This window comes from Zingiber officinale, chromosome 5A (genome assembly GCF_018446385.1).
Source record: "Zingiber officinale cultivar Zhangliang chromosome 5A, Zo_v1.1, whole genome shotgun sequence".
Lineage (NCBI taxonomy): Eukaryota > Viridiplantae > Streptophyta > Magnoliopsida > Zingiberales > Zingiberaceae > Zingiber > Zingiber officinale.
Window position 1 is genome coordinate 103361005 of NC_055994.1, and position 20494 is coordinate 103381498.

Genomic DNA, 20494 nt, shown 5'->3' on the forward strand with positions numbered 1-20494 from the left:
TGAACACTGTTGATTTTTACTTCGTTCGGAGCCTGTGACGACTCCTACTCGAAGGCCCGTACTCCTTGAGTACTTTCGTTGGGCAATTCACTAGCAATTCGGATAATTACAATTTACGTACAAATATTGCTAATGAAAAGAAGGAAAACAAAGCTAACCGACAAACAATAAATTAAGAAGGAGAGCCGGAGTGAGTCGTCGGAGCTTTGTGAGCGTCGTTGGAGCGCAGAGCAGCAGAGTGATTGGATTCAGAGTTCTCAGAAGACTGATGTTTTGAAGCTCCTGCCTGGGGCTTCTTTTATATGCTGCTCCGGGCGCCTGGATCCCTTCCGGGCGCCTGGAATGTGACGTAACACTCCCAACCAGCATTCTCCAAGTGTCAACGTCGTCCTGGGGATAAAACTTGCCTCCGGGCACCCGGACCTCTTCTCCAGAAAGTCCTTCTCCTGCAAGAAAAAGTTAGTCCGAGGCAAATGTACCCTGCAGCAAAGAATGTTAGCACAGTTTTATCGATAAGCAAAGTATGACTTAGATTCCGTCTTTCCGAGACCGGAATCTAGTCACGATCTCGACTTAGATATCCGAAATGGATCTAAGCCGGATCGACGCCTAATGTCCCTTCCCGAACGCCCTCACAGTCACTCCCCTCGGTGACTTACCTCACTTACCGCCAGACGTCCGGTCAGGCCGACCCGTCGGACTTCTCGCCAGCGTCCGGTCGGCCCGTCGACCTGCTTACCAGCTATCCGGTCACCCGTCGACCTAGGTGGACTTCTCGCCAAGCGTCCGGTCACCCGTCGACCCGCTTGGACTTCTCCTCAGCCCGTCGACCTATCTGGACTTTTCCTCCACACTTGATCAAAGTGTCGACAACAACACAACTAACTTAACCTATTTTCATTCATCAAAACTGGTTAGACCGTTAGTGCTACCCGCACCAATCTCCTCCCTTTTGATGGAATGACAACTGTTAAGTTAGTGAAAGCATATGTACGAAACAACATGCATTTGTGTGGTTTTAAAGTTAGTTTGTGTTTTCAAATTGGTTTAGCTAACTTAACCACCTAACCCTTCTCCCCCTTTGGCATTCATAAAAAAGTAAGCAGGGGTAAACAAGCATAGTGTAGAGTAATAAAAAGTTTGGTTAAAAAAATTCAAAGATATTGATAAAATTAACAGCAAAAAGATAGTCAAGTTGACTTGGGGGAGTTTAAGCTTTTGAAAATTCATTTAAAGCATTTAGCTTTTACTTTTAGAAAGCTAGTTAAGTTTTGATTTTCAAACACAAGTTTTCAAAAACCAGAATTCCAAAACTAAGTTTGAAAAATTTATTTTTCAACACTAAGTTTGTAAACGATTTAATTTAAAACTTAAGTTTTGACAGTGATTTAAGTTTGAAAAAATCTAACTTTCATAATTTTTAACACTTGAGTTTTTGCAAATCAAATTTCAGTTTGTAAACATTGATTTTGAACTTTACTTTTAGTTTTCAAAGGAGTTTGGTAGAACTAATTTTCAAAAATCAAAATTTTAAAGTTCAAAAGTACTATTTTCAAAACCATGGTTTAAAATACTTGAAAAGTTGAGTTTTCAAAGACTAAGTAAAAAGGATAAAAAGTTTGTGATTTAAAACAAAGAATTTTCACAATTTTAAGCAAGTTGATATTGAAAATTGATTTTCAAAAGTAAGGAAAGTGATTTTGAGAAGCTTAGTTTGTAAACTTAAGTTTTGAAAAATCTAATTTCCATAATTTTCAAAACTAAGTTAAATCTAATTTTCAGAATCAATTTTCAATAAAAAGTAAAACCCAATTCTTAAAAACAACTTAGTTTTATAAGAGTTAGTTTTCAAAAGTAGGTTTAAGAAATTTTTGGGAGAACATTTTTCAAACAAGATTTAAAATATTTTATATAAAGGAAAAAATTTTTAATTAATTCCTCCCCCTGAACCTGACATCACTTTAACCAGCTGTCTAACCAATTAGGTACTAACTAACTATCAGAAGATAGTAGCTTTCACTTGGTTAGTCAGATTGAGTTAATTACAACCAGTCAGTGTTTGACTTGACTGATGAACTTTAATCTGATTAATATCTGAATTGTATTTAACGTCCAGACTTATGTTGATGCACTGAAATTAGCATCTTAAGTCCAGACAGTTGGCCTATGCATCTCACCCCTTTCTATGTTTGTCAAACACAAGCAAGGTAACCCTAGGGTGTTGGTGAGATGCTCAAAAACTAAACCTATGGGTACATGCTTTCTAAGGATTCAAAACTAGTCTTAGGCCAAAACTATTTTTGAAAAATCTAAAAATGGAAAGTTTCGAAAACAAGCAAGTTTAACCTATAATTTGATAAAACCATTTTTGAAAGTATTTTGAAATTTCCTAGTCTATTGAGCACATCCCCAATTTTCGTCGTAAGTTGCTAAATTCACTCTCAGGGAGTGGTTTTGTAAAAATGTCAGCTAAATTTGATTTAGACTCAATGTACTTGAGTTCAATATCACCTTTAGTAACATGATCCCTGATGAAGTGATGCCTAACTTCAATATGTTTGGTTCTTGAATGATGTACAGGATTCTTGGTTAAGTTAATCGAACTTATATTATCAATTAATACTTTTACATTTGTGATATTTAAGTTGAAATCTTTTAGAGTATGCATCATCCATAATATTTGTGCAACACACTCCCCTATAGCTATGTATTCTGACTCAGTTGTAGATAGTGCAACACAGTGTTGCTTTCTACTAAACCAGCTGACAAGGGATGGACCAAGTAGTTGGCATCCACCACTTGTGCTTTTGCGGTCTAATTTGCATCCGGCATAATCTGAGTCAGAATATCCTATTAATTCAAAGTTGTTGGTCCTAGGATACCAAATTCCTACATTTGTGGTTCCCTTGAGGTATCTAAAGATTCTTTTGACTTGAGTCAAATGAGATTCTAGGTTTGGTATCGAGCACACATACTAACTGCAAATAAAATGTCAGGTCGGCTTGCAGTTAGGTAAAGTAGACTACCTATTGCGCTCCGATAATGTTTTAAGTCTACTGATTTTCCATTAGGATCATCATCTAGGATTGTGTTGACGGCCATAGGTGTTTTTATTTCTTTAGTATTTTCCATTCCAAATTTTCTAAGTAATTCCTTAGTATATTTTTGTTGATAAATATAATTTCCTTCATTTGTTTGTTTGACTTGTAACCCTAGAAAATAAGTTAATTTTCCTACCAGACTCATTTCGAATTCGTGTTCCATTAGGTTTGTAAATTCGTTTAAAAACTCTGAGTTTGTTGAACCAAAGATGATATCGTCTACATAAATTTGAGCTATAAAAATATCTTCTTTTATTGATTTCACAAATAGTGTTGGGTCAATTTGACCTTGGTTGAACTCTTTGGAGGTTAAGTAAGAGGTTAGTCTTTCATACCATGCCCTAGGTGCCTGTTTAAGTCCATATAATGCCTTTTTTAATTTGTAGACATAATCAGGGTGTTCTAGGCTTTCAAAACCTGGTGGCTGACCTACATAAACTTCTTCTTTTATCAATCCATTAAGAAAGGCAGACTTGACATCCATTTGGTATAGTTTGAATCCTTTATGGGCTGCATAGCTTAGTAACATTCTGATGGACTCTAGTCTAGCTACTGGGGCATAAGTTTCATCGTAGTCAAGTCCTTCAACTTGACTGAACCCTTTGGCAACTAACCTAGCCTTGTTCCTAGTAATTTCTCCAGTTTCACTTAACTTGTTTCTAAATACCCATTTGGTTTCTATTATTTTCTTATCATTAGGTGGAGGTACTAGGTCCCAAACTTCATTGCGCTCAAATTGAGCTAATTCTTCTTGCATAGCTATGACCCAGTCTGGGTCAAGTAGAGATTCAGCTACAGTTTTGGGTTCAATGTTTGAGATTAACGAGATTTGACTTAGGTTTCTGAAAGATGACCTAGTTTGGACCCTCAGGTCTGGGTCACCAATTATTTGATTAGTAGGATGGTTTGGGTTTACTCTTATGGTTCTAGGAGGTTGACTTTCTTGTAGTTGTTCTTCTTCTTCATGATTTTGGGTTTGGTTTGTTCCCTCAGAATTGATATGTTCGTGAACAGAGTCAACTAGTTGAGGTTGGGCTTGTTCTAGGTTTTGATTGGATTCTTTGAATTTTACATTGGTGGTTTCCTCAATTCTTAAAGTGACTTTATTATAAATTCTGTAGCCTCTGCTATTCAGAGAGTAACCTAGAAAAATTCCATTTTCTATTTTGGAAGTGAATTTGCCTAAGTGTTCTCTAGTATTTAGGATAAAGGCTGGGCAACCAAATACCTTAAAGTATTTTATATTAGGTTGTTTGTTGTAAAATATTTCAAAAAATATTTTATTGTGTTTTTTGTTTAGTGTTGTTCGGTTTTGTACATAGCAGGCTGTACTAACAGCTTCTGCCCAGAAATATTTAGGTAAGTTGTATTCATTTAGCATAGTTCTCGATGCTTCAAGTAAGGTTCTATTTTTCCTTTCTACAATTCCATTTTGTTGGGGAGTTTTAGGGCAAGAAAATTCATGATGGTAGCCATTTTCAAGGCAAAATTTTTCAAAATTATGATTTTTAAATTCTCCTCCATTATCACTTCTGATTCTTTTAATTTTTATGCCTTTTTCATTTTCAATTTGTTTGCAGAAGTTTGTAAAAATTTCAAAGGTTTCATCTTTATTTTTTAAGAATTTGACCCAAGTGTACCTAGAATAGTCATCTATTATAACTAAACAGTATAGACTTCCATTTATTGATTTAACTCCATGGGAGTCAAATAGGTCTAAGTGTAACAGTTCTAGGACTGAGTTGGTTTGGGATTCATTAATTGGTTTGTGGGTAGATTTTGTTTGTTTGCCTTGTTGACAAGCATTACATATTGTTAAATCTAAGTTAGGTAATTTTGGTAAGCCTCTAACTAGACCATTTAATTTACTTATGTTTCTGAAATGTGTGTGTGACATTCTTCTATGTCATAGCCAGGTTTCTTCTTTTTGTGTTAAATAACACTTGACTGAAGAAGTGGTTAAGTTAATGGCATAGATATTGTCTTTTCTAAAGCCTTTTAGGCTTATAGTTGGATTATCTAGATGTTTGATCAAACATTCTGTGGATAGAAATTTTACCTTATACCTAGTGTCACATAATTGACTTATGCTCAGGAGATTGTATTTAAAGTTTTCAACAAGTAGAACATTTGTAATTATGAAATCTATTTTTAATTCAATATTACCTATACCAATTACCTTGAGTTTACCGTTGTTTCCAAAGGCAACTGTTCCTAGGCTTTTGTAGGTTAATTGAGTGAACTTGGTGTGATCTCCAGTCATATGTTTGGAGCAACCACTGTCCAAAATCCACTTGGTTTCCTACAACAAGTAGGATTTTTATGTTAGTCTTAGTTTATCAATTTTTAATCAATCATTATTTAAGTAAAAAAAATCTTAATTAAAATTTTAAAATTAATTTAAGTTTTAAAATTAAAGTTTTGAAATTAGTTTAAGTTTTAAAAATTTTAAGTTAAAGTTTTGAAAATAATTTTTAAGTTTAAAATTGAAATTTTTAAAATTTTGCAAATAATTTAAAACAAATTTTTAAAAATAATTTTTAAGTTTAACACCAAATTTTTAAGAATAATTTTTAAGTTAAAATTTTGAAAGTAATTTTTAAGTTTAAAAACAAATTTTTAAGTTAAAATTTTGAAAATAATTTTCAGTTTAAAAACAAATTTTTAAGTTAAAATTTTGAAAGTAATTTTTAAGTTTAAAAACAAATCTTTAAGTTAAAATTTTGAAAATAATTTTTAAGTAAAAAAAAATTTTTAAGTTAAAATTTTGAAAGTAATTTTTAAGTTTAAAAACAAATTTTTAAGTTAAGATTTTGAAAATAATTTTTAAGTTTAAAAACAAATTTTTAAGTGAAAATTTTGAAAATAATTTTTAAGTTTAAAAACAAATTTTTAAGTTAAAATTTTGAAAGTAATTTTTAAGTTTAAAAACAAATTTTTAAGTTAAAATTTTGAAAATAATTTTTAAGTTTAAAAACAAATTTTTAAGTTAACATTTTGAAAGTAATTTTTAAGTTTAAAAACAGATTTTTAAGTTAAAATTTTGAAAGTAATTTTTAAGTTTAAAAACAAATTTTTAAGTTAAAATTTTGAAAATAATTTTTAATCCTAATTCATCTCACCCGATCTGTATTATCAATCAGGGAAACCTATGGTTTTTGTGAGATGAAATTGGTTTGATTATAGAGTTTCGGTTTAACTAGTGTTAGATTCAGACTTAGCTTTGGTTTCCACAAATAGGCATTCTTCGGATAAACTTCTAAGCTTGGTGAGTCACAAGGACATCATTAGAAGTAACCAACCTTTCGAAGTTTTCCGAATAGTCCTATCCACGGAACTTAGTACTAAATCTTGGTCTAACTGGTTAGGATTCGTTTAAGGGTAGCTTCGGTCAGTTTTACTTGGCCAAATGCACCAGATCGAAGCCATATCTTTCTAGACATGCGATGCCCAAGCTTCCCTAACGTACTATCATCCAAAAACTTCACCAGTACCATGAGTCAAGTTAAACTTGGTCTCTTTTTAACTAATCCTAATTACCCTGTCGGGTTGGTTTGTTTTGGGTTACCCTGTCGGGTATGTTACTTATGGAGGTGCCAGCTATTCTGGAGCCTCCCCCTGAATTATTGGCCATTAATTTAGATTTTGGGTTTGTGTCGATTCTTTTTATAATTATAATCAATTTGGTGATAATCTAAATTTTGTTGAGTTTTGAGTTTTGATTTTAAATTAAATTTATATTTTAGTTTTTGATCTGATTTATTATAATGTATTTTATCTTTAGGTACATAGAATTGATTAAGTCCTACTTGCGAGGTTAAGCACGCTTTCGGGACCCAAGCTTGTTTAGTTGCTTTGTGTTGGGTTAATAATGATTTAAAGGTTTTGTTTGAATTTGACTTATATCCAAGTCCGGTTTTATTATAGCATGCCTTTTGGTTATTTAGAATTAAATCTAAATTTTTAGATCTTGTTGTGAATTTTTCCAACAATTCTTTTAACTTATTAATTTCATTTTTTAATGATAAATTCTCCTCCTCAAGTGTTCGGTCTTGAGTTGGATTCGAATTTTTTAATTGTTCCTTGAGGTTTTGATTTTCCTCAAGAAGAGATTTACTTTCATTTTCCAATTTAACTAATTTTTTATTTAAACACGAGATAATTCTAAAGAATTTATGATTTAAGTTTAGGTATACCTCTTCGGAACCTTCGGAAACGAGTGCGGACTCGTGGCTTGATTCGGGTTCCGATTCCTCTGATTCGTCTTCCGTTTCAGCTTCGCGAGCCATCAGCGCGAGGTGACTTTGGTGCTTTTGCCTTTCTCCCTCCGATTCGTCTGAGGAGGAATCGTCCCATGTTGCTTTGAGGGCTTTCTTCTTTGTTGACTTTGGTTTGTCAAGTTTCAATCTTGGGCATTCGTTCTTGTAGTGCCCCTTTTTGTTACATCCGAAACATGTGACATTTCTTGAGTCGGCTGGCGAACTGATCTTCTGAAGATCCTGTTTGCTGAAGTTTCTCTTTTTCCTGGTGAACTTTCGTTACATGTTCTTCGTCTTCAGAGTCTTGATCGGAATCTTCTTCAGATTCGGGTTTGTTCTTCTTTTCTTTAGAGGAACCTGCGAATAAAGCTACACCTTTCTCGACCCCGGCGTTAGTTTGCTCATGAAGTTCTAATTCACAGAAGAGTTCATCCAATTTTAATTTAGATAAATTTTTTGAAATTTTGTAGGCATCTACAATTGATGCCCACAAATTATTTCGCGGAAAAGCATTTAACGCGTACCTTATTAAGTCTCGGTTCTCCATTTGGTGGCCTATCGCGTGGAGACCGTTGAGGATATCTTTGATCCTCGCGTGGAGCTGACTTGCCGTTTCTCCTTCCTGCATTGTTATATTAAAATTTTATTTAACAAGAAATCTCTTTTGTTACCTTCGCATCGCTTGTTCCTTCGTCAGCTCGATCGGTTTATCCCAAAGCTCCTTAGCGTTTTGATGCGGTCCGACTCGGTTCAGTTCTTCTCGTGTTAGTCCGCAGTGTAGAGTATTGATGGCTTTGTTTTCAATTGCTGCCTTTTTCTTTATATCATTTGTCCAGTCTTCAGGGTCTAGTATGTTCCCGGAGTTGTCTACTGGAATTTTGTAAGTCCTTGTGACGCTCATCCATTGGTCGTAGTCTGTCTTCATGTAGACCTCCATTCTCCTCTTCCAGTACGAAAAATCATCCCCGTTGAATAGAGGAGGACGTACTGTGCTGAAGCCTTCTTGTTGAGACATCTTATCCTGCACACACTAAATTAACTGGAAAAAGAAAATCCCAAGACTTCGTCTTGGATTAGCAGTGCGGGAAAAAATAGAAGCTCTAAGTTGGTGTTGTACCAATTTAGATTTTAAATGCAACGAAAAAAAATCTTCCAAAAAGATAATAATATCAGTTTGGAATTAAAAAAAATTATTTCACCCCCTGTCTGATTGGTGGTTGCACCAAATCAGAGCGGTACCTGCTCTGATACCACTTGTAAGACCGTTGGATTTGATAGAGGGGGGGTGAATATCGATTCGAAAATCTCGAGTTAAAACGCAGCGGAAATGTAAGGAAGTAAAGAGATGAACACTGTTGATTTTTACTTCGTTCGGAGCCTGTGACGACTCCTACTCGAAGGCCCGTACTCCTTGAGTACTTTCGTTGGGCAATTCACTAGCAATTCGGATAATTACAATTTACGTACAAATATTGCTAATGAAAAGAAGGAAAACAAAGCTAACCGACAAACAATAAATTAAGAAGGAGAGCCGGAGTGAGTCGTCGGAGCTTTGTGAGTGTCGTTGGAGCGCAGAGCAGCAGAGTGATTGGATTCAGAGTTCTCAGAAGACTGATGTTTTGAAGCTCCTACCTGGGGCTTCTTTTATATGCTGCTCCGGGCGCCTGGAATGTGACGTAACACTCCCAACCAGCATTCTCCAAGTGTCAACGTCGTCCTGGGGATAAAACTTGCCTCCGGGCGCCCGGATCCCTTCCGGGCGCCCGGATCCCCTCCGGGCGCCCGGACCCCTCTTCTCCAGAAAGTCCTTCTCCTGCAAGAAAAGGTTAGTCCGAGGCAAATGTACCCTGCAGCAAAGAATGTTAGCACAGTTTTATCGATAAGCAAAGTATGACTTAGATTCCGTCTTTCCGAGACCGGAATCTAGTCACGATCTCGACTTAGATATCCGAAATGGATCTAAGCCGGATCGACGCCTAATGTCCCCTTCCCGGGAACGCGTCCTCACAGTCACTCCCCTCCAGTGACTTACCTCACTTACCTGCCAGACGTCCGGTCAGCCCGTCGACCCGTCTGGACTTCTCGCCAAGCGTCCGGTCAGCCCGTCGACCCGCTTGGACTTCTCGCCAGCTATCCGGTCAGCCCGTCGACCTAGCTGGACTTTTCCTGTACACTTGATCAAAGTGTCAGACAACAACACAACTAACTTAACCTATTTGTCATTCATCAAAACCTGGGTTAGACCGTTAGTGCTACCCGCACCAACAGAGAGTACCTCTTAGGAGAGTTTAGGAGTTATTTATCAGAGGTCGGGATTCAATTCCAATTATCTGCACTGGGTAGACCCCAATAGAATGGTGTGGCGGAACGAAGGAATAGGACTCTTATGGAAATGGTTAGATCAATGATGAGTTATTCAGAATTACCAAATTTGTTTTGGGGATATGCTCTGGAAACGGCGACGTACATTTTGAACTTGGTATCTTCTAAGTCAGTACCCTCTACTCCCATAAAATTATGGAATGGGCGTAAGCCTAGTTAAAACACATTCGGATTTGGGGTAGTCTAGCGCATGTGCTAAAGGGAGACGTTGATAAGTTAGAATCACGTACAGAAGTTCGCTTGTTCGTGGGATATCCTAAAGGAACGAAAGGTGGTTTGTTTTATAGTCCTAAGGATCAGAAGATCATTGTTAGCACCAATGCTCGATTTTTAGAAGAAGACTATGTAATGAACCACAAGGTCATGAGTAAAATTATTCTTGAGAAGATAAGAGATGACACTTCTACTTTAGTACCAACGGTACAAGAGGAGATACCACAAGTAACTGTAACACGTGTCACAAATGATGCACAATTATAGATAGTGTCTCATTGTAGTGGGAGAATTGTTAGGCAACCTAATAGATTAATATTTTTGGGAGAGTCTTCGGACTTGATCCCTGGTGAACATGAAGCTGATCCCTGGACATATAATAAAGCACTCCAAGATAAAGATTCATCATCTTGGCAAAGTGCAATGAACTCTGAAATAGAATCTATGCATTCTAATCAGGTCTGGGAGCTTGTAGAGCCACCAAATGGTGTAAAATTCATTGGATGTAAATGGATCTACAAAAGGAAAACAGGAACAGACGAGAAGGTGGAAACCTTTAAAGCGAGACTTGTTGCGAAAGGGTATACTCAGAAAGAGAGAATCGATTATGAGGAAACTTTTTCGTAGGTAGTCATGCTTAAGTCTATCCGGATTCTTTTATTTATTGCTGCTCATATAGATTATGAGGTTTGGTAAATGGATGTTAAGACAGCTTTCCTTAACGGAAGTCTTGAAGAAAACTTTTATATGAAGCAACCAGAGAGATTCATTGCGAAGGGCAAAGAGCATCTAATATGTAAGCTCAATCGGTCCATTTATGAACTAAAGCAAGCTTTGAGATCTTGGAACATCCGATTTGATGAAGTGATCCAGTCTTCTGGATTCATTTAGTGTCCGGATGAGTCTTGTGTATACAAGAAATGTGACAGAAACGTGGTGGTATTTCTTGTACTATACGTAGATGACATTTTGCTCATTGGCAATAATGTCAAAGTGTTGTCAGATGTAAGGGTATGATTGTTCAAACAGTTTGATATGAAGGACTTGGGAGAATGTGGACATATTCTTGGGATTAAAGTAATAAGGAATCACTAGAAAAGGATGTTGTGCTTATCCCAAGCTTCATACATTAATACTATCCTAGCTCATTTTAGCAGGTAAAACTCCAAGAAAGGTTTTCTACCTTTTCGACATGGAGTACCTTTATCTAAAGAAATGTGTCCTAAGACAGCAAAGGAGATAGAAGAGATGAAGACAGTTCCTTATGCTTCGACTATAGGAAACCTAATGTATGTGATGCTATGCACGAGATCGGATATCTAATTTACCGTGGGCATGGTTAGCAGATATCAAAGTAACCTAGGACATGGACATTGGACTATCGTAAAGCATATATTAAAGTACCTGAAAAGGACTAGAGATTATATACTGGTTTACCAGGCAGATAATTTGCTCCCTGTGGGTTACACGGATGCGGACTTCCAATCAGATAAGGACAGTAGTAAGTCAACCTCGGGGCATGTATTTACTTTGGGAGGTGGAACCATAACATGGAGGAGTGTTAAGCAGAAATATGTTTCAGACTCCACTATGGAAGCTGAGTATGTGGCAGCCTCTGAGGCAGCCAAAGAAGTTGTATGGCTCAGAAACTTCTTGATGGACTTAGATGTGATTCCTGGTTTGCCCAAAGTTATCACAATTTATTGTGACAACAGTGGTGCAGTAGCAAACTCGAAGGAACCACAAGCCCATAAGGCAAGTAAACACATTGAGCGCAAGTACCACCTGATACAAGACATCGTAAAACGAGGAGAGGTTTTGTCGCCAAGATTACATCAACAAATAACTTGGCAGATCCTTTCACCAAGGCCCTTCCGGCGAAAGCTTTTGATGGCCATGTTGAGGGGATGAGAATCAGATGTATGGCAGCATTTATGGCAACATAGTTTTTTTAGTATAAGTGGGAGATTATTGGAATGTATACTATAAGCCTAGCTTTTGTATAAACATCTGTTTTGAAATGAGAATCACTTTGGTCAAATGTTTACATTTTATATTTATATATGTCAATGCAGTTGTTAATTTAATTTATATTATAGATGACATGGTGTGTGGTGTCACACAGAAGATCATGTTATCGGTTCCTTATAAATTATAAATAGTAGCTCACAACCAAGATGGATTGGGACAAACCATTGGAACGGTTGTAGTGTAATTTGGTATTAGTCTGTCTTTACTATAAAATTACACTAGTACACTATCTGTGTATTGAGCAGGACCATTTGAGGTTGTTCGATTTATACTAACTATATGAAATAACAGAACCTCTATTATTATAGATGTGAGTCCTCTTAATCCCTATATAATAACAAGCACATATACTTAGTATTTATTTCTTTAACTTATCAATTGGTGAGATTTATTCGTTAAATCAATAGGCCCGATGAGTTGGGAAATATTACTATTTATATGGTGTGTTGTTGATTATAGAAGGAATCTATATCCTAATTATTTAGGTTGATGATGTCCCCTTGAGTAGCTCATAAGGATTATCATGTAAACCCTACAGGTGGACTTAGTCCATCATGATAATAAGGTTGAGTGGTACTACTCTTGGAATCAGATGTTAATTAATTGAGCTGTCAGTAACTCATTTAATTAACGGGCATACGATATCTTAAACACAGGGAGATTCACACACTCATGATAAGAAGGAGCTCATATTGTAATATGGAATTGGTGTGGTAGTTCAATAATAACCCTTTAATGGTATGTGTTATTATTGATGGACTTGGGTTGGGTGTTTGGGCCGAACACAGGAAGCCCAAGTCCATTAGAAGGCGTAAACCAATTCCTCCTCTAGGTCCCTATTGTAGCCTCTATATAAAGTCTCGCATCCACCCATCCATAACTTGGTTTGGTTTAACTTAACTTGGTTTAGTTTAACTTAACTTGGATTGGTTTAACTTGGTTTTGGTTTAGATTTTTCTAAACAAAATTATGTTAATGTTTCTTTCTTTGTAACCGACGACGAGTCTATAAAAAGGAGTAGGTGGTGGCCCCTAAAACCTAACTTTCTATTCTTCCTAATCTTCCTCAATCCCCTTCTCCACCTAGGACCGGTGGCACACATCCTTCCCCTTGTGGCCGACGCTCCTCATCTCCCCTCTTCCTCCTTGGCGGCCAGCGCCACCTCCATCTCCACCTAGGGCCGGTGCCATTCTTCCCAAGCTATGGCCGGCGTCCCTCCCCTCATCCTTGAGGGCCAGCGCCCCTCCTACTAGGGTTGACGCCCCTCCTTGTTAGATCACTTGGTGGTTGGTGGCTTGGAGAAGAGGAAGAAGAGGAAGAAGAGAAGAAAGAAGATTAGAAGGTGCCCCATCCTAGAGCCTCCTTTTGTAGCCGGCGGTTTGGAAATCAAGAAGTGAAGGAGGGTGGTGTTGTCTTGGTAGATCGTCGCCCACACGACGTCCAAGAAGAGGAGAGGAATACGGCAGAAGATCAAGAGGTCTTTAGCTACGAAGAAAGGTACAACTAATTCTTTAATTTCGCTATGCAATTAGTTTTGTTTTCTTCGTAACGATTTCGAATACCAACACAAGAGGCCAGCGATCGTATACTTCGATCAAGGTGTGCTTTGATCATTCAAGAACTTGCTTGATTGATCGAACACATGTTTGATCGAACATGCGGGTTGCTAGGAAAAGTTCCGTTCTTGTACAATTTTTGTACGGGAAAATTTAAACAGAATGGAATTCCAACGCCTTCAATTCCTTCAATAGTGATAAAGCTAACCTTTTCTTGATTTTCTTTTACCAAGGGGACTTGATGGTAGCCCTAATATGCATCCAGCATGCATATCAACTCGCAAGCAGTGGTTGAGTCCACCACTTGATTGATGTGTGGCAGATAGTAGTAGTCTTTTGGACACACCTTCTTTAAGTCTTTGAAATCCACGCATTTACTAGCCAACTTGGGAATTGAACTTCACGGATATGTCCAGCTTCAAGTAGTTTGTCCACCTCCATTCAAATAATTTAATTATGCTCGACTCTAAAATTTATCTTCCTCTATTTAATTGACCAAGCGTCCGAGCAGACATGCAATGCATACTTCGTCACTATGGGTAAGATACCTATGAGTTCACGGGGCATCCAAGCAAAAATGTCATTATTACGCGTCAAGCGGGATATCAACTCTACTTTGTTCTCTGGGCTCAGGTCGACGGCTATTTGAGTGGTGGCCTCCGATTGTCTGAGTTGAATTTGCACTTTCACTTTTTCCTTGTAAACTAGAGTCGGGGAATAGAATTAACCTAGACTTGCTAAGTTTTCTGAACAGCACGAGCTTCAGTCTTCACCACTTCAACATATCACTTACATGCCACCAGCTAATCTCATTTTACTTAGTCGACTAAGTTGTCTACCGAGAATTTGATCATCTAGCAAAATATGGAGACAACAGCTCGAAACTCGTTCATCGTTGGTCAACCCAAAATCACATTATAAGCTGAAGGTGCATCCACCATGATGAAGTTTAACTTACAAGTGCTTATTAGCGATTCCTCCCCAAGAGAGATAGCCAATCGGACTTATTCAATCGATTGCACCTCATTATCAGTAAACCCATATAGAGGTGTTATCATTAGCTAGAGCTTCCTCTTATCTATTTGGAGTTGCTCGAATGCCTTATTAAAAATGATATTGACCGAGCTGCTTGTGTTAATAAAAGTGCGATGAATGTTATAGTTAGCTATCACAACTTTAATAATTAAAGTATGATCATGGGGTATCTCCACTCCTTCTAAGTCTTTAGGTCCAAAACTAATTTTTGGCCCCTGTGCCTTCTCCTAGCTACATTCGACTGCAAGAATCTCCAATTGGCGTGCGTGTAACATTCTAGCCCAATTGGAATCACCATCGGTCAAGTCACCCGCTATCATACCAATGTCGCCCTGAGCAGTATTGCTACGATTTTCTTCTTCTCGGGTCAATTGGTGAAGTTAATTTGTAGAAGCTCGAGCCAGTGCTCGGTTATTTCTTTGTTGGCGCCTTTGTTGGTTCCAATCGGACCTTGTAGGGCTCCAGCCTGGGGGTTCATTCGGTCGGTGATGACGTTGATGGCTAGGAGAAGGGGATTGCTGGAGAAACCACTAATTAGCCAGTCGATGTAGCTCTTGATTATAATGGTAGCAATCTTCAATGTTATGTGTTCCCAATCGGTGATAGGTACAAAACATTGGGTCTATTGGTGGGGTGCAGGGAAACGTATAAGCTCAGCTTCTACATGTTGAACCACATGTGACCTCGGTTCGTTGTGATACAATGAATGATCCAGTCAGGGCCCTTTAAGCGGCAAGGCTAGAGGCGGGGCACTTGACGCTCGGGAGTAGAGGCGGGAACAAAAGGGGCAACCTCCATCTTCCTAGTGGACTAAGTCTCTTCCACATTGATGCATTTGGAGGCTCATCCAAGCAGATAATCAAAGTGCCTTGAAGGCTTCTTAATGAGGGATCAGAAAAAAAAAATGCGATATGCGAGCCCTTGGGAGAAAGCACTCTCTAAAATCTCTTGAGTGGCTTAGAGGATGTCCATAGCTACTTAATTGAATTTCTTAATGTATGTCATCAATGTCTCCTTGGGCCCTTGTCGGCGAAAATCTTTGAAACAACATATGGATTCGAATGGGAGCCTATTAAATCATCTCTGTGTCGAACCAGAGAGGGTGGTGAGGAACACTCGACACTTGATTCCATTCATGTATTGATAGACAACAGAGGCATTCTTAAATTTGAGTAGGCAATCCTCAGGGTTGGTCGGCCTTCCATATTCCCCGATTGACAGAGGTTGGAAATGAGCAGACAATTTGTCTTCCATGATCTTTTGGGAGAACGACATGTTTTCCCACTCGAGAGAACTATTGATTATTGGGGCCTTACCTTTACGAAGGTCCCGGGCGAGTACATTTTCATAAGACGATCCCTGGGGCCTTTCTTCTCACTCATGTCATCAAGAGGTGTGCAAAACAACGCTCGGTGATATGTTATCGGCGATGGGGGCACGGGCGGAAGTAGGGGTATAATTGAGCCGAGTCGAGCCGAGCCGAACTCTTGAATGTTTGAGCTTGGCTTGTTTATAATCGATCGAGCTTGAGCTTTATTTAACGAATATATTCATGACACACAAGCTTATTCGAGCTTTTATCGAGTCTAAACGAGTTTAATAAATATAAATTATAATTTTAAATATTCATTAAAAACTAAATTATATATTTAGAGAAAACTATAATATTTTTATTAAAATTTATAATTTTATTCTAATAAATAAATTTAATGTATTTGTCTATATTTTTCAAAAGTAGAGTGTAAAATCTATTATTATTTTTATTTAAAAGTTGATTCATGAGCTTAACGAACGTGTTCACAAGCTAACGAGCCGAGTATTGTGAAACTTGAGCTTGACTTGTTTATCTTAACGAGCCTAATTAAACGAGCTCAAACGAGCTTTTATCAAATCGAGCTTCGAATAGCTCACGAGCGGCTTGGTTCATTTACACGCCTAGGCGGAAGGCTAGTCGACTACACAAGTGCTTGCGGGAAGGAAACTAGGGGAGGGTGGATCGGTTGGAACTAGATCGGGGCCTTCCATTATGGTTCCACACTTGGCCTACAGGACAATTATAAATATAGCAGGGTCATCGGGAAGAGGGAACCCGATCGTTGCTTGCTGCTGTTGCGCCAATTTGGCCGCTCGGACGGCTATTAAGAGTTCTAAATCTTCTTACAACAAAGTCACTGTGGTGAGTCGTCAAGTCTCATCCATCTTCACTTTTCGAATGCAGGTGAAGCTCCCATAGACTGTGCCAAGTATAATCCTATCCAAAAGCGAAGAAGATAGCTAGCTGGGAAATGTGGCTCTGATGTTGACTGCAGGAAGACCCTGACTCTGCAAAAGATGACCCCAAGCGGTCCTGTATATCAAAAAGAGCGTTAGCAACCAAGTTAAGAAAAAGATCCCCAGTGCAGGCACTCCGACGCTCAGGTCAGTGATCGAGTCGAGTAGAGTGAATAAGCGTGTACAATTATGTAGCCTCACGTACCTACGCAGTTTGGATCCTCTGTCCCCATTTCTCTCTGTCCCCGTGTCTCACTACCAATCAGACGGATCAGATTACATCTCAAGGATGCCTTGCACATCACGAGGATATTGCACACATCTTAAAAATGTCATGATGCATTGAGATGTAATCTGACCCGTCCGATCGGCAGTGGGACACGGGGACAGAGAGAAATGGGGACAGAAGATCCGAACTAGTACCTACGCCTATAGATGAAGACCCCTTTTACAGTGTTACTATTTGTTTGTGCACAAATCTCAAAGTATTTCCATAAAAAAGATAGACCATAAAAATGTTTTGACACCTTTTTCAACACGGACCCGCAATCTCTACGTTTGGCAGAGAGAAAGCTTCTAATGTACAGCTTGCATGTAGAAATATTCTCTGTCCTCCATGGTACAAAACTCCGAAAAGGAATATAAGGTTGTTGGGTTAAGGAACCCACAATATGCTTCCATGCCAAGTTGACTGAGTTCCTCCTATGACTCGATTAATAATCGCTCATAAGGATGAGTCGATCGGACTAATAGAGTGTTGTCAAGAACTCGTCCTTCACTTTTCCTATTTGTTTAGCCAAAGAATTCAATCGGACCGAGTGTCCACTCTATCCGATCGAACTATAGTTCTGATCGATTGGACTACTCAACTATGCTAGTTAATCGTGCTATCTTCAAGTGGCAAAGAAGTCTTGACTCTAGAGAATGTTAACTCGTCTTAAGTTATTCATTAATATTGAGGAAATTGACGTCCGACCGACCCATAGTTCGATCTGACAAACTTTCGCCCTTGACGATCGACTATGGTGGCTTGAAAAGTGGACCCCGTAGGTCATCCGAGATGGCATGGGGCGGAGGTTGCTGTAATGAGGCCGCCGGGTCGAAACTCAGTGGCAACGGGGGAATAAATCCCATATCCCTGTATCCCACCCGGTCCGTCCTATGTTAGCTCGGGTGCTACGATTTACCTCCCTCATAATGATCGTGGGTCCGACCGATGGGGGCCTTGGGGGTGAGGGTTTCACATTTTTACTGCAATTGAAAAGTGGATCTCTCTTTAACTTTAATTATCACATCAATCAGTATCCTAAACTTTGATCCGACTCGGGGCCACCATAATCGTGGTATCAAATAAGTCTCTCTCTTAAATTATTTATATATAAATATATTCGCATGATTAATACGTTTCCTTATGAAAGGAGATATCCTACCACCGATCGAGATTAAGTTTCCTCCTCCAAATTAGGTCCAAACAATGGTGGCTGCCAATGGCACTAGGCACTAGTTGCTTCTCCATGTCTCTCTTGCAACTCTGGCCTGAGTTCCTCGTCTCCTTTCTCTGCCTCGCCCTCTTCTATTGTTACCTCCGCCTCTTTTTCAAAAATCCGACCGCCGTGCCGATGAATTGGCCCGTCGCCGGGATGTTGCCCGGCCTTCTGGCCAACCTCAACGGACTGCACGATTGGACCACCGAGATCCTCCGGGAGACCGGGTGCACCTTCTCGTTCCGGGGGCCCTGGTTCATGGGCATGGACTCCGTCCTTACCTGCGACCCTGCGAACCTGCAGCACGTCTTCAACGCCAACTTCTCCAATTACCCCAAGGGCGACGAGTTCGCCGAGATCTTTGACATCTTCGGCGACGGAATATTCAACGCGGACGGCGAGATGTGGAAGCGGCAGCGAGCGAAGGCGCACGGCTTGTTCATGGGTCCGAGCTTCCGGTCCTTCGTCTTCGCCGCCAGCCGCAATAAGGTCGAGAAGGGGCTGCTACCGCTCCTCGACGAGCTCGCGCGGCGGGACGAGGCGGTGGACTTGCAGGACGTGTTTCTCCGGCTCACTTTCGACATGACCTCCTACTTGGTCTTCGGCGTTGACCTTTGCTGCCTCTCCATCGACTTCCCTACTGTCCCCTTCGCGCGGGCCATGGACGACGCCATGGCGACGTTGCTGCTCCGCCATACCGTGCCGCCGGCGTTGTGGAAGTGTATGAGGCGGTTCCGCGTCGGCGCAGCGGAGAGGCGGATGGCGGCGGCTTGGAAGGAAATCGATGGTTTCATATCCAAATGCGTGGCGGAGAAGAGGAAGAAGAACTCCTACCACGACAAAACTAACACCGACCTACTCTCGTCTTACATGAACGACGACGACCAAGAAGGAGCAGCATTCCACCAGAAGTTCCTCCGCGACACGGCCATGAACTTTATGCTCGCCGGAAGGGACACCACCGGTGCAGCTCTGTCATGGTTCTTCTGGTTGCTGTCCAAGAATCCCACGGCGGAAGCCAAAATACTGGAGGAACTAAAGACCATATCTCCAGAAAAGGATCGATCGAGCTCCGCCACGGTTCTTTTCGAGGCAGAGGGGCTGGGGAAGATGGTGTACCTCCACGCCGCCCTATGCGAGGCGCTGAGGCTGTTCCCGCCGGTTCCATTCGAGCACAAGGCAGCGGTGCTACCTGAAACGCTCCCGAGCGGGCAGAGAGTGGAGCGGGGCACCAGAGTGCTGGTGTCTCTGTTCTCGATCGGGCGGATGGAGGGGGTGTGGGGGAAGGACTGCTGCGAGTTCCGGCCGGAGCGGTGGATCTCGGAGAAAGGGAGGCTGCGGCATGAGCCTTCGTACAAGTTCATGTCCTTCAACTCGGGGCCGCGGACATGCCTGGGGAAGGAGGTGGCCTTCACTCAGATGAAGGTGGCGGCGGCGGCCATGCTCTACAATTTCCAGGTGGAGGCGGTGGAAGGGCACGTAGTGGAGCCGAAGCTTTCGATAATCCTTCACATGAAGAATGGATTCAAGGCCAGGATTAAGAGGAGATGTTCATCGGCATGAAACGCTCCGGCCGATCGGATTAGGAGCTGCGCTCATCTTTATCAATTATCACTCTGGTTAATAATTAAATATGTGGATTAAGAAATAAATAATTGCAGGAGGTTTTAGCTTGCAAAGTAATCTCACTAATGAAATAATTGGAAAAAAGTTGTAACGAGCAGTGTTTAATTTGGATCAAGCTAGTGTTTTTTTTAGTTGTCATTAGGCATCACCCTGTAGGTGACAGGCCATTGTATCAAGCTAATGTTCGTTTGGACGGACAACCACACAAGTAAAGTACCAACTGCCAAATGTGCTATCGTTCTCTAGGGTCATTAAAATGCAAAGGATCCATTAATCCACAGCTCAGCGTCTAATTATTCACATCAGAGGAAAAGGCAATGTAGGTTAAGCAACCCATAGCATTCATGGGCCACTAGGAAAGGAGGACCGCCCTCCTAACTTACATACTATCTGAAGAAATCTAATTATGGTGTTCATTTGGCATTTCAAGCATGATTTTATCCTCTAACTAGTTGACTGCATACTTAAAGTTTCTCTGAACCATAAATCAAAGAACCACTACCTCCATTAAATAGATTCTTATTTAAGTGCATAGC

General features: G+C 39.9%; 1 protein-coding gene across 1 annotated transcript; it reads left to right on the top strand.

Moving 5' to 3' along the window:
• The first annotated feature begins 18265 nt into the window (after positions 1-18265).
• Positions 18266-20091, top strand: LOC121981288 (noroxomaritidine synthase-like). Its single transcript, XM_042533732.1, has one exon. It carries the CDS (start codon positions 18336-18338, stop codon positions 19893-19895), a length of 1560 nt encoding a protein of 519 aa, XP_042389666.1. The 5' UTR covers positions 18266-18335; the 3' UTR covers positions 19896-20091.
• The last annotated feature ends 403 nt before the right edge of the window (positions 20092-20494 follow it).